General features: G+C 36.6%; 1 protein-coding gene across 18 annotated transcripts in view; it reads left to right on the forward strand.

Annotated features, from left to right (window-relative positions):
• Window positions 1–13,549, forward strand: part of PARD3 (par-3 family cell polarity regulator) — a 704,358-nt gene that overhangs the window by 533,961 nt on the left and 156,848 nt on the right. For 16 of the 18 annotated variants that reach the window (XM_021665196.2, XM_021665212.2, XM_021665198.2 and 13 more), the window contains one exon: window positions 11,108–11,350. The exons of the other annotated variants lie outside the window; for them this stretch is intronic. In XM_021665196.2, coding sequence (XP_021520871.2) covers window positions 11,108–11,350 — 243 coding nt within the window. The remainder of the gene's footprint in view (window positions 1–11,107; window positions 11,351–13,549) is intronic. 18 annotated transcript variants of the gene reach the window in all.

The raw sequence follows: 13,549 nt of genomic DNA on the forward strand, positions 1-13,549 counted from the left end.
CTTAGAAAATCATGCTAAATGTTTTCTGGATCAAGGTCAGGTCTGTGTGAACAGACAGATGGGAAAGAGGGACAGAAAGAAAGAAAGATGTTTTGAAACATGAAATATTAGCTGTGACGTCTGGCCAAACTCCCCAACTCTCAAATAATATTCTCCTCATGTTATTCCTTCTATGAAACGAGGTTTGTAGCATTAACTGGCTTGTACTTTGTAGTTATTCAGCCATTGAAACTACTACAATATTATCATCTTTATCTACATAGTAAGTTATGCTTGGGAATATTTCCAGGGATACTGACTGCTTCTAGTGGAGATATGAAAAAGTTAATTAATTTCTTATGAAATCCTCCCAGTATAGAAGGAATATTTATCAATCTCCTTAGGAAATAGATGATTTGAAACTTTCCAGTATTTAATGTTCTAATCATTCTTCAAAGCCTTGTGTTTTCAATACTAGACCATTGAACTATCTGTGTCCTTCAGTGGGATACTCCCTGTTCTTGGTGTGTCATTTTGCAAGTTGATGTGAATTTACTGCATGCTGTTTCCTCTCTTTCTAATTTGACCAACTGTTCTCAGTTATACCTGCTTTGAGTAATCACGTGAACTTTTGACAGACTTTTTTTCATCATCTCAGTTTGTAGGCTCCTTTTCAGCAGGTGATACATGTTTGTTTTCCTAACAATAATCTTTGCATTTACATCACTTACTGTCATTCAGAGATGGCCTTTTAAAAATTAACTTTTTGATGGGAAACATTTTTTCTATCCTGTAGCAGCATTTTTCATGTTTCTTTGACCTCGTGAATCCTTCAGGAAAGTCACTTCTAATCAATAGGATAAGTTTCAAATTGTTCTTTTAATTTTTATTGCACAGGTAAATAAGAATTTTTAAGAATCTGTTAACCTGCTTTGTAGAACTTAACTACTTAGATAAGTACTTTACTGGGTCTGGTCATTCACACCTGTAATCCTAACACTTTGGCAAGAGCATAGCTTCAGCCCAGGAGTTCAAGGCTGCAGTGAGCTGCTGTGATTGTGCCACTGCACTCCAGCTCATGCCATAGAGTGAGAGCCTGCCTCGTAAAAAAGAAAAAGGAAAAAATATAGATGAATACTTGAGGAAAATTAAGCCTTAGGCATACTATATATTTGAAACTGATTTTACTGACAGAGACTGCAAATGAAGTAGGAAAATGCAGTTTGATTTCTGATGAGAGCTGTCCTAGATATATTTGGCTTAAGCGCATCTCTCTGCATTGGCAATAATTGTAGGTGCTCTAATACCTATGAAAGCCTGAACATGACTTGAGTGAGTATCTATAGAGGTGTGTTCGTGTGTGTTGGTTAGGGAAATATTATTCTAGTGTTTTATTAGTGAATATAAGAGAACTGTTTTTTGTTTCACAATATATTAAGTGTATAAGACAGTCTATTAGTCCGTTCTCATGCTGCTGTAAGGACATATCTGAGACTGGGTGATTTGTAGAGGCCTAATTGACTCACAGTTCCACCCACAGGGCTTGGGAGGCCTCAGGAAACTTACAGAAGGGGAAGCAAACACGTCCTTCTTCACCTGGTGGCAGGAAAGAGAAGAATGAGAGCCCAGCAAAGGGGGGAGCCCCTTATAAAACCATCAGATTTTGTGAGAACTAACTCACTAGCCGGAGAACAGGAGGAGGGGAACTCACCTCCATGATTCAACTATCTCCACCTGGTCCCTCCCATGGCATGTGGAGATAATGGGAATTACAATTCAGGATGAGATTTGGTTGGGGACACAGCAAAACCATATCAGATAGCATAAGTCCTGTTAAAATTATTATTTTAATAATTTTTTCCCTCTCTCAGGGATCCCTTGCCTTTGTTAAGAGAAAAAGATTTATACATGTTAACATTAAAAAATTGATGTAAGGCTGCTCTGAAGGCTGAGGTGGGAGGATCACTTAAGGCCAGGAGTTTGAGACCAGCCTGGGCAACATAGCAAGACTCTGTCTCTAAATTTTTTTTTTTAAATTAGCTGGGGACAGTGACATGCACTTATAGTCCCAGATACTCAGAAGGCTAGTGTGGGAGGATGGCTTGAGTCCAGGAGTTCAAGGCTAAAGTGAGCTATGATCATACTACTGCACTCCAGCCTGGGCAACAGAGCAAGACCTTGTCTCTGAGCATGGGGGAAAAGACAATATAATCAATTGTTAAAACAGGTGATTACAGAGCTTTGGAAAGGGGAAAGATTGGTTGGGCTGGAGTTAGCAGAGACTTGCTTCATAGAGATGGTAGTCTGGGAGGTAGATCTTGTTCCCAAGAATATGTATAACTTAGCAAGCTGAAAAATTCTACCCTCACGTTCTATCTCCCTCCCACGAAGCACAAAGGCTCATGCAAGGGAAGGTAGGTAGTCTTTTAACTGCCTGGATTCTTTACAAGTTGTCATTGTATTAGTGGTTAGTAGTCTCCCTGTTAATGCTTTCTTTTATCTCTTTTTCATTTTTAACCATTTTGTATTTTAAAACTGGTTTCATTTCATTTTAGCATTAAGGGATGCAAGTTAACTTTCCCTCCCACCTATTCTAAGGGATCACTATGGATTTCAGCAACTTACATTCTTCCCTGGAGTTGAAAGTGTACCTTTAAAACAGTTGTTTTCACTCAAGAAAATTTTTTTCAGGACCCATTTAGAATATGGAAGTCCTTTCTTCTCAATCAGCCTTTACCGTAATATGACAAAGATATTAAAATCCCACTTAAAATTGGAACTGTTATTAGGGTAAGAAATTTAGTGGAATAGTACCTCTCTTTTGGGAATTCAACATAGGCACCAAACTGGCAGCTTACCTACTGTTAGGGGCAGCTGTTAGATTCACCAGGCAGGGGGAGGATCACCCAAAGGGTGGATGAGTTGAGCTGCAGTAATTTTGAAGCCTGCCACCTGCTGAAGTACTCAGAGAGCCAAAGAAAGCCTTCAATCAGTGGGCTGAAACTGCTTTGCAACAAACTGTTCCTTCCAGTTGTTTTGTAGCTTAAGTTTCATTTTGTCATGAATTTGAGTTTTATTTGATCAATTTCTCTAATACTGACTTTTTGAGAGAAGAAATGGTGTTGGGAAAAGATCCACTAACTTTATTCCCAGAATGAGGCTTCTGGGTGGCCGTGCATTGTTGGGGGTAAAAGCTTTCTCAAGAGAGTTGCTTGTAAGATCCTGAACGTTGTTTTGAAGATAGTCAACAACTATCTGATATGTAGCAATCTGAAATTTATTAAAAACATTTTTTTCTGTTAAACTAATATTAGTATATTCTATTTTCTGTAGACATCAACATTTTTTAATTAAAAATCATTAAAAGACTGTTTATTGTAGTCTTTACAAAAATACACCATGAAAAAAAGCCATGTGTTAGAGCATCATAGCTTTGGAAACAGAGGTATTTGGTATGTAACTGAGAGGTTTAGGGACACCATTGTTTTCCATCCTAAGGAGTGTGGTCACTTCAGTGGTGATTCCCATACCTGGATATTTCTGGATATATAAAGACTATATATTCATAAAAAGTTCCTTTCATCTTATTCTACTGCAATTAGTGCTAAAAGCCATTTACTGTAAAAGCAAAAATACTAATGAATAGAAATGTTACAAAAACAGAAGTCTTGTGTGTTTTATCTTCATCGAGCGTCATCCGTTTTAATTAGAGAAAAGGGTAGCGAACACTGTGACAAGAGCCTGGAATTAAATTCATTAATTGATGTCAAGCTGGAGAGAGACTGTTAGCATGAATTTAGTGACAGCAGGAAAGAAATTAACCTTATTACTTTATTTAGTATATTACATTATTTTGTGTATTATTTCCTATGCAGGTTCAAGGCAATTTCATTATCATAATGGAAGACTTTTATTTTTTTTTTACAAAAAGGAAAAGTGTATTTATGCTTGAACATAACGAATTGAAATAAGTTCTTTATTAACTTAAAAATACCTTGATAAAAGGTTTTAATTGTTTGAATTTGTTTTTTCAATTTTCAAGGATAGGAACTAGTATAAATGTTGTCCATCAATGTCAGGTGGTACAACTGCCTGTGATACGCTGAACCTCAGATAATTTTCCTTTTTAGAACTAGGAAGGACTTACTGAAATGTTTAAAGCAGTAGACATTCATGTCTTTTGCTGGGTTTTGGACGAATCAGTTACCTCTGTCATTGTTGAGGTTCGGCCGGAGATAAATGGGATAGAATGCTGAACAGTAGTCTGACTGTTTAGAAAAATGAGTGACTCTTACATATTGGAGATAATTCGTGACCTCAGGGTCACAATAAAAGAATAAAGGGAGTATGCTTTTATAGCCCAGGCCGTCTGGATCTAGAAGTGCTCAACTGCAAGATACTCACTGTCTTTTCTTAAAGTTTCCTTAAGAAGCCATGTTATTCTTATGAGGACACCAAACGTGTTTTTTTTCTTGAGCCAAATATTTTCTTACTGAAATACATTTCTCCACAGAGTGGAAATACGTAACATGCAAATATAACCTTTTGGTTGTGTTGTAAAGTCCATTTTCTCACTTTGTAACAAGACATTCAAATATCAAAGATCATAATAAATTCAGTAGTGTCTTTTGTTAATTTTGTTCATGAATTGCCACTAAAATTTATGAAAACCACTGTGCATGCCTGCTTTCAAAAATCTGCTCTAAAGTGCTATTTGTACAGCAAGCCTCATTAGCATTAATTTCTAGAATGAACTTGAAAATGCACATTAGCTCGGGCTACTAACCAGATCCCTTAGCCTTTTGTGCAGTAGTTCTACCTGGGGGACCACACTTACACTACAGTTTTATTCTAAGGTTTTCATCAACAGTGTAAGCTGCCACATTGGAAAGCAGTGATGCAGGTTTTAGAACTTTGGGGACAACATTATTGGTGAGACAAGATAAGCAATACAAATACAATTCCTTCTTTATTGGAGCTTAGAGGAAAAAAATCAGTGCTTCTGGAAGGTACAATAGATGGGGCTGTAACATTTATTAGGCTGTAACATTTATTAATGATGTGGTAATTAGTCATAATGTACAAATTTGGGTAAAAGAAGGCAATTGAGATCTGGACTTTATAGATAGGACTTCATGCTGCTGAGCACTTCTTTTGAGAAATTGACTTGTTAGAAATTGACTGCTAATTAATACTATTTTCTGTGTCATTTGGAACAAAAGAACATTTAAATCCAGGACCCATCAGAAATATAATGAAACTGGTGAGCAAGAAGTCTGGGGAGATTATTTAGGTTTATGCCTCCCTTGAGAAGATTGTGTTCCTATTCTCTTTCTGATAGCTTTCTTTCATAGGAGGGGTGCATTTTCTGCCGTAGGTAAGCTGGATTCTTCACTTTTAATGAATTGAGCTTCATATGTCATAGTGTTTAGTCATTAATAAATCAGTCTGAGTCATTCCTTTTAATTTTTGGAGATTCTCCAAATTCAGAAATTTCAGCTTTGTATCATTCTACTTATGTCTTTTGTGTTCCTTCAAATTTCTTCAGGCTGCCAAACTTTAAGACTTATACGAATGCCCAGTCACCCTGGATATTACCTATGATTAAGTGGTTGACTAATGGTGACCAAATATCATAGTATAGTGGGTTGTCAGATAAGTGATTATAATTGAGTTTCAAATTAATGTCCCATTGAATGTAAGAAAGAACTCATTTTCCTCTTTCTGCTAGTTATTTCTGACCAAATCCAGAGTCAAAAAGATTTTATGGTGCAAAGAATAAAATTATCTCTTAACTTCTATCAACTTTCATTATGGATAGCTAGTATTTAGTGGTAACCAGCTTTTATAATAGCATCCTTGATTGTCATAGTTGCTTTTAAATGGATAAATGGAGTAAAAATTTAAAAAATATCTAGTGGAATTTTAGCTAAATTTGACATTAGAATTTGAATTTCTGTTTCTCTTGTGGGTATTCTGTCTTTGGGAACTTGCAGACTTAGAGTTATTAGAATCTACAACAGTCCTGATAAAAATTTCTGACTTTCTAATATTTACTCGTGAGTTAAGAAAGTCATTGGTTGTCACCTCAGGAAATAAGGTCCCCCAGGGAATTTTTGGGAGAAAAAGTTTTGGTTACCCCAATGGTTCGGAGACACTGCTGGATTACATGTGGCTGTGACCAGCCCTGCATGATGACAAATAGCCCCTTTTCAAATGTCACTGGGCCCTGTTGAGAAACACTTAGCTAGGTAAATTTGTGTATTTTTTACAGCTGGGAGAGAGGAAAAATCAGACAAATTCGATTCTCTGTATTCAAAATTGGTTGATGGTGATACACTAGATACAAGTAAGAAACAGGGAAAATGCAAAGTTTGCTTGTAATGCTATGTGGGAATTTTCTGTCTTTAAAAAATCTAAGTTCGCAATAATTTTAGATTCATAGAAAGTTACAAATATAGTACAAAGAGGTCCTATGTACCCTTCGTCAAGTTTCTCCCAATGGTTAAGTTAGATAGCTGTAGTACAGCATCAAAACCAGGAAATTCGCACTGGTGCAGGGTGTGTGTAGTTCTGTGTCATCACCTGTGCACATTAGTATATCCGCTCCTACAATGCAGAAACAGAACTATTTCATCACGGAGACTGTCCTCCTGCCTCTCTGCTCCCGCTGTATCTAACCCCTAACCATCACCGACCTGTTCACCAACTCCATACTTTTGTCATTTTGAGAATGTTGTAGAAATGAAATCATATCATATGTGACCTGTGAGATTGGCTGTTTTTTTTTTTTTTCACTTTGCATAATGCCCTTGAGACAGATTCAAGTTGCTGTATGTATCACTAGTTTGCTCATTTGTACGGCTGAGTAATATTCTGTGATATGGACACGCCCCAGTTTTTTTTAAGCTATTCACCTATTGTAGGCTATTTTGGGTGTTTCCAGTATTTAAATATTACAAGTAAGGTAATATTTGGCAGTGAACAATTGTGTACAGATTTTTGCTTGGACGTAAGTTTTCACATCTTCGGGATAAGTGTCTGGGGGCACAATTGCTGGATAGTAAGATATGTTTGATTTTTAAAGATACTATCAGGCTGTTTTCCAGGGTGACAGTATCATTTTAAATTTCCAACTGCAATGTGTGAGAAGCCCAGTTTCCCTATATCCATGGCTGCATTTGGTATTGTCACTATTTTTTCTTTTAACCAGTGTAATAGGTGTGTCTTATTTGCATTTCCCCAATAGCTGGTGGTGTTGAACACCTTTTCACATGCTTGTCATCCATATGTCCTCTTCAGTGAAACATCTCTTCATGTCTTTTGCCATTTTCTAATTGGAATGTTTTCTCATTGTTGAGGTTTTAGGATTTTTTTTATTTTTTTGAGTCAGTGTCTTGCTCTGTCACACAGGCTGGAGTACAGTGGCATAGTCATGGCTCACTGCAGCCTCGGCCTCCATGTCCCAGGCAATCCTGTCACCTCAGCCTTCTGAGTAGATGGGATTACAGTTGTACACCACCATGCCCAGCTAATTTTTGCATTTTTTGTAGAGACAGGGTTTTACTATGTTGCTTAGGCTGGTCTTGAACTCCTGGGTTCAAGCAGTACACCCCCGTCAGCCTCCCAAAGTGCTGGGATTACAAGTGTGAGCCAAGAAGGCTGACTGAGTTTTGAGTATTTTAAAAAATATTTTCTGGATATGAGTCCTTTGTCAGATATGTGCCTTGCAAAAAATTTTTTCCAGTCTGTACTTATTTTTTCATCTTCTAATTAGAGCTTTCATAGGGGAAAAGATTTTTATTTTGATGACATGCAATTTATATCCTTCTAAATTTTCTGGATAATGGTTTTAGTATTAGTCCTAAAAATCCTTCACCATGCATTAGTTGCTAAAGAATCCCATACATTTTTTCTTAAATTTTCTTTTTTTTTTTTTTGAGATGGAGTTTCGCTCTTGTTACCCAGGCTGGAGTGCAATGGCGCAATCTCGGCTCACCGCAACCTCCGCCTCCTGGGTTCAGGCAATTCTCCTGCCTCAGCCTCCTGAGTAGCTGGGATTACAGGCACGCGCCACCATGCCCAGCTAATTTTTTGTATTTTTAGTAGAGACGGGGTTTCACCATGTTGACCAGGATGGTCTCGATCTCTTGACCTCGTGATCCACCCGCCTCGGCCTCCCAAAGTGCTGCGATTACAGGCGTGAGCCACCGCGCCAGCCCTAAATTTTCTACTTTTATATTTACATTTAAACCTATGATCCATTTTGAGTTAATTTTTTAGTATGATATAAAATTTAGATTTATTTTTCCTTTTTTCCTATGGATGTCTCATGGCTCCTGCACTATTGGTTGAAAAAACTATTTTATTACATTGAATTGTTTTTGTTGTACAGTTGTGAGAAATCAGTTGGCCGTACTTCTCAGCTATTTCTGGATTCTTTATTCCATTCCATCAATCTGTATGTTTATCCTTTTGTAAGTACTACACAGTCTAGGCTATGATACCTGTGTTACAAGTCTTGCAATCTGGAAATGTGATTCCTCCCATTTTACTGTTCTTTTCCACAGTTAAACTATTCTGTCTTTTGCCTTTCTATATTAATTTTCAAATAATCTTGTCAATATCTATAAAAAACATCTTGCTCAGGTTTTTTTTTTCTTTAGATAGGGTCTTGCTCTGTTGCCCAGGCTGGAGTGCAGTGGCATAATCACAGCTGACTGCAGCGTCGTCCTCCTGAGCTGAAGCAGTACTCCCACCTCATCCTGCCAAGCAGCTGAGACTACAAGCATGCACCAACACACCAACACACCTGGCTAATTTTTTTATTTTTTGTAGAGTTGGGATCTCATCATGTTGCCTAGGCTGTCTTTCTGGGATTTTTTAAAAAATTGCATTAAACCTGTATATCAATTTGGGGAGAACTGGCTTATTTACCACATTGAGTCTTTCCATCCATGATCATAGTATGTCTTCCACTTTTAAACCTTTTTTGATTTCTTTCAGCAGCATTGTGTAGTTTTCCATATATCTATCTTACGTAGATCTTCATAAACTAAAGTTTGGCTTATAGATGTGTATCTATGTGTTTTATTTTGTTAGGAATTATAAATAGCATTGTATTTTTAATTTCAGTGACTATGTGATTATTGCCAGCATATGGAAAATACAATGGATTTCTGTATGTTGATCTTGTATCCTCTGACCTTGTTGAACTTGCTTTTTAGTTCTAGGAGATTTTTGTAGATTCTTTGGAATTTTCTATGTAGATCATTGTGTCATTTGCAAGTAAGAAGCATTTTATTTCTTCCTTTTCAAACTGTGTACTTTTATTTCCTTTTCTAGGCTTATTGCATTGCCTAGAACTTCCAACAATGTGTGGAATTACAGTGGTAGGAGCACACATCCTTACTTTATCCTAGGGATAGCATTCAGTCTTTCTGTTTTTGGTAGATGCTCTTAAGTTTAGAAGTTTTATTTTATGTCTAGTTTTCTGAAGGTTTTCTGACATGATGGGTGTTGAATTCTGTCAGATGCTTCTGCATCAATTGATATAATCATGTAACTTTTCTTCTTTGACCTGTTAATATGATGGATTGTAGTAATTGATTTTTGAATATTGGACCAGGCTTGAATTTCTTCAGTAAACACCATTTGGTCATGGTGTATAATTTCTTTTATATATTGCTGAATTTCATTTGCTAATATTTCATTAAGGGTTTTTGCTTCCATATTCATGAGAAATATTGGCCTATAGCTTTCTCTTCTGTCTTCCTTTTTTTTCTTTTTGCTGCTGTCTATCTGATGTTGGTATCTTCTCTGGATTCTTTTGAATATATATTTATGTATTGTATATTCTAGCAGAGGTCTACTTCAAACATGAAACAAATATATGCAATAAAAGATGAAACTCACAAATATATGCAATAAAAGATTAAACTCAGTCTAAAGTATTGCTTTGTAGAAGTAAGATTTTACTGCATTTATGTGTATATTTAAATTTGTAAGTATATAAAGGAGATTTTTTTAATTAAAATTCTATTGAGGGTTTTAAAATTATTTCCAGGTAACTAAGATTGATTTAGGGCATAAATTATATCAATATATTATAAGTTGAAGAGGATGTTATATTAAATAGTTTACTAAAATCATAGTAAACTAAATGTATCTTCAGTAAAGTTGAACATTTAAGATTTGTTTCTTAGTTGTAATGTAGGCAAGTTTTACTTCAGAATTTGATTGGATACATGCCTTCTAGTCCTTAATTTAAGGATTCCCCATTTCTGTATGCATTCCATAAAATGACAGTTGATGACATTAAGTCAAGATCCTCTTTTGCCACTAATGAAGAGTTATGGTATGAATTGTGTTTAAGCTTCACTGTATGTTGAATGTTTATGGTGTACTAATAATGAGTAAGAGATATATATATAAAACATACACATAAATATTTTTATATATAAAGTGTATGTAACTTAAAAAAATTATTTCTTGCCTTAAATTTATGAGTAATATCCAAGTAGATGCCAGAAATGATCTATTCCTTGTGAGTTTTTAAAGTTAGTTAATAAGTGAAAATTTAAACTTAAGATTTAAATTATAGCCAGGCATGGTGGCTCACACTCGTAATCCCAGCATTTTGGGAAGCTGAGGTGGGAGGATCACTTGAGGTCGGGAGTTTGAGACCAGCCTAGGCAACACGGTAAAACCCCATCTCTACTGAAAATACAAAAATTAGCCAGGCGTGGTTTTGCACACCTGTAATCCTAGCTACTTGGGAAGCTAGGGCACAAGAATTGCTTGAACCTGGGAGACGGAGGTTGCAGTGAGCCAAGATCTCATGCCACGGCTCTCCAGCCCGGTGACAGAGTATGACTCTATCCAAAAAAAAATTTAAATTATGACTGCAATCTTGTTGACATGAACAAAGAGTATCTAAAATTGTTATTTCTGAGCATCCATAGCATTTCACAATCTATAATGTATCTGACCTATTATTTATACCACTGATCTCCTATAGCTGCATGATATAAAATATAGTTTACAACATATTTTGATGAATGTTTCTATATGCAGCTCCTAGAAAAGGAGTAGTTTCTCTGATTTCAGCTTTGTTCTGATTTCATAGGATTCAAGCCAAAACACGAGAATTTAGGGAGCGACAGGCCCGGGAGCGTGACTATGCTGAAATCCAAGATTTTCATCGGACGTTTGGCTGTGATGATGAGTTGATGTATGGGGGAGTTTCTTCTTACGAAGGTTCCATGGCTCTCAATGCTAGACCTCAGAGCCCACGAGAAGGTCATTTGATGGATGCTTTGTATGCTCAAGTCAAAAAGCCGCGGAATTCCAAACCTTCACCAGTAGACAGGTAGGCGCCAGGAGCAATCATGGTATTGCTTCCAAATCAGCTTCTATAACGCTTCTGACAAGGGAGTAGATCCTTCATCAGTCCTCAAACCAGAACTGCCTTTTATTAATGGCCTTTAAAAAGCTGTTGTGTCTAAAAGTATTGAGTTGACACAAATCGAAACCCGAAGGAAGGATCAGCGGAGGTTTTGATGGCTTCTCTAATGATTCCAACATATTTCATTTTGTTCTTAAGATGGTTTTATACCTGAGAACCAACCTCTAGTTTATAACTCAAATGAAAAGCAAACTTAAAATTATGACTCTTCTACTGAAGTGATATATCCTTTTATTGCTAGCAGAGCCTGTAGGTGTGACAATTAAATAGATGGGGAATGATATGATTTGTTCCAATTATGATTTAGATGGATCACTTTTTTTTAAGGCGGCGAAACTTTATATTATGAAAGAATCGGTAAATGAGAATAGTGTAGTATAACAGATTGCTTATTGACAGCCACAGACCACAGATCTGAATTATGTATATCAATGTAGCACACCGGAGTGCAGTGTTAACTGTATCATTTTTAATTGATACATAATATTTTACATATTTATGAGATACATGTGAGTATTTTTTACATGCACAGAATGTGTATTGATCAAGTCAGGATATTTTGGGTATCCCTCAGCTTGAGTATTTATTTATCTGTTAATTGTATTTTAATGGCTATATATTTATTTAAAATTTTAACTGAAACAACTTTAAACAGATCTTTTCCTCTCTTCCGTTTGTATGTTCAAGTACCATGAGGAGTTTAGTTTGCAAATAATTTCCTTTTATAGCAAATGTTTACATGTTATTGTCATAAATGATACAATCGGCCCATCATCTCTTATAATGGTTTCTGGTAAGTGTTGCTCTGTCTAGAAACTGGACTTTGAACATTATAAATGGCAGGTTTCATTGAAACCAGGGGCTCTCAAGCTTCAGTGCTTTAGCTTTAGTGTGCGTCAGAATCTCCTGGAGGGCTTCTTAAAACACACGTTGGTGGACTCTCTCCCCAGATTTTGATTCTGTAGGTCTGAGGTTGAGCCAAAAAAGTTGCATTTCTTACACATGACCGGGTTTGATGCTGGTACCGTTGGTCCTGGGGATGGCACTGTAAGAACCCTTGCAAGACTAGAGATGTACTGGAATTACTTCATCTAGAGCATCCATGTGTTACTGGTTGCTACGTTTTGCACCCAGTTTCTATTTTAGCTACTTCCAGCTATTTTTAATAGAGGTTTGCAGATGCAACGGGTAACTCTCAGGCAAACCCAGAAGGAAATATTTTTAAAAATAGCAAATGGGAAGCCAGATCTTCAGGTGAAATGCTAGCCAGAGTATTTTTCTGTTTTTTGTTTTGTTTTGCTTTTGTTGGGTTTACAGTTTTCCTTATTGTCTTATGAAAATCTATAAATCGGTTTGGTATTGACTATAATAACTGGACTGTGTAAGTTAACATTGGAGGCTTATGGCTTATTTAGACCCCTTTGGTGTGATCACCTAGGAAGTTCACTTGCTTATTATCTAACCACAGGTATGTTGGGATCCAAAGAATAAAATTATCAGTGACAGTGACATTTTCTTTAAAAGCTTTTACTTGGTTTCTGCTGTACTTGTGAATGCTGCTTATAGAAGGTCAAACAGCACTTGAAGGTCATGAATGTCCCGTTGGAATTATCTTCATGGGAGAAAGGACACCATAACACTGGCATTGTCAGTAACTTTTGGAGGAAGTAAAAAATAATTAGTTGACACTATTGATCTTTGATAAATGCACTCATCATTTTCTGCACCTTCCACATCCACTTTGAAAATATGAAAAACAGTAGACTACCTCGTAGCAGTTTTTCCCATAGCTCAGAAGTCCCACACTGTCAGAGCCAGGAGTCGGATGGGATCTGTCTTCCCAGCTCCTGAGGTCCAGAAGTGGTTGCTTAAAACCCCAGTTTAAATCATAGTACCCTACAAGAGTCTAAGTCTTGCAAGTAAATGTCTGCAAATTTTCATTAGTGCTAACATGCTCAGAACACACTCTTTCTGGACTCCAGCATACCCACCTGTAGTCTCTATCCTGCACTGTGCTAACCCCAAGCTGAAATTCAACCTCCTAATTTCTGTCAAAAGCCACTCAGCGAAACATTCTGGAAGAGACTTTAGTCATGAGGATGA

Source organism: Aotus nancymaae, unplaced genomic scaffold (genome assembly GCF_030222135.1).
Source record: "Aotus nancymaae isolate 86718 unplaced genomic scaffold, 86718_ANA_hifiasm-v0.15.2.pri h1tg000077l, whole genome shotgun sequence".
Taxonomy (NCBI): domain Eukaryota; kingdom Metazoa; phylum Chordata; class Mammalia; order Primates; family Aotidae; genus Aotus; species Aotus nancymaae.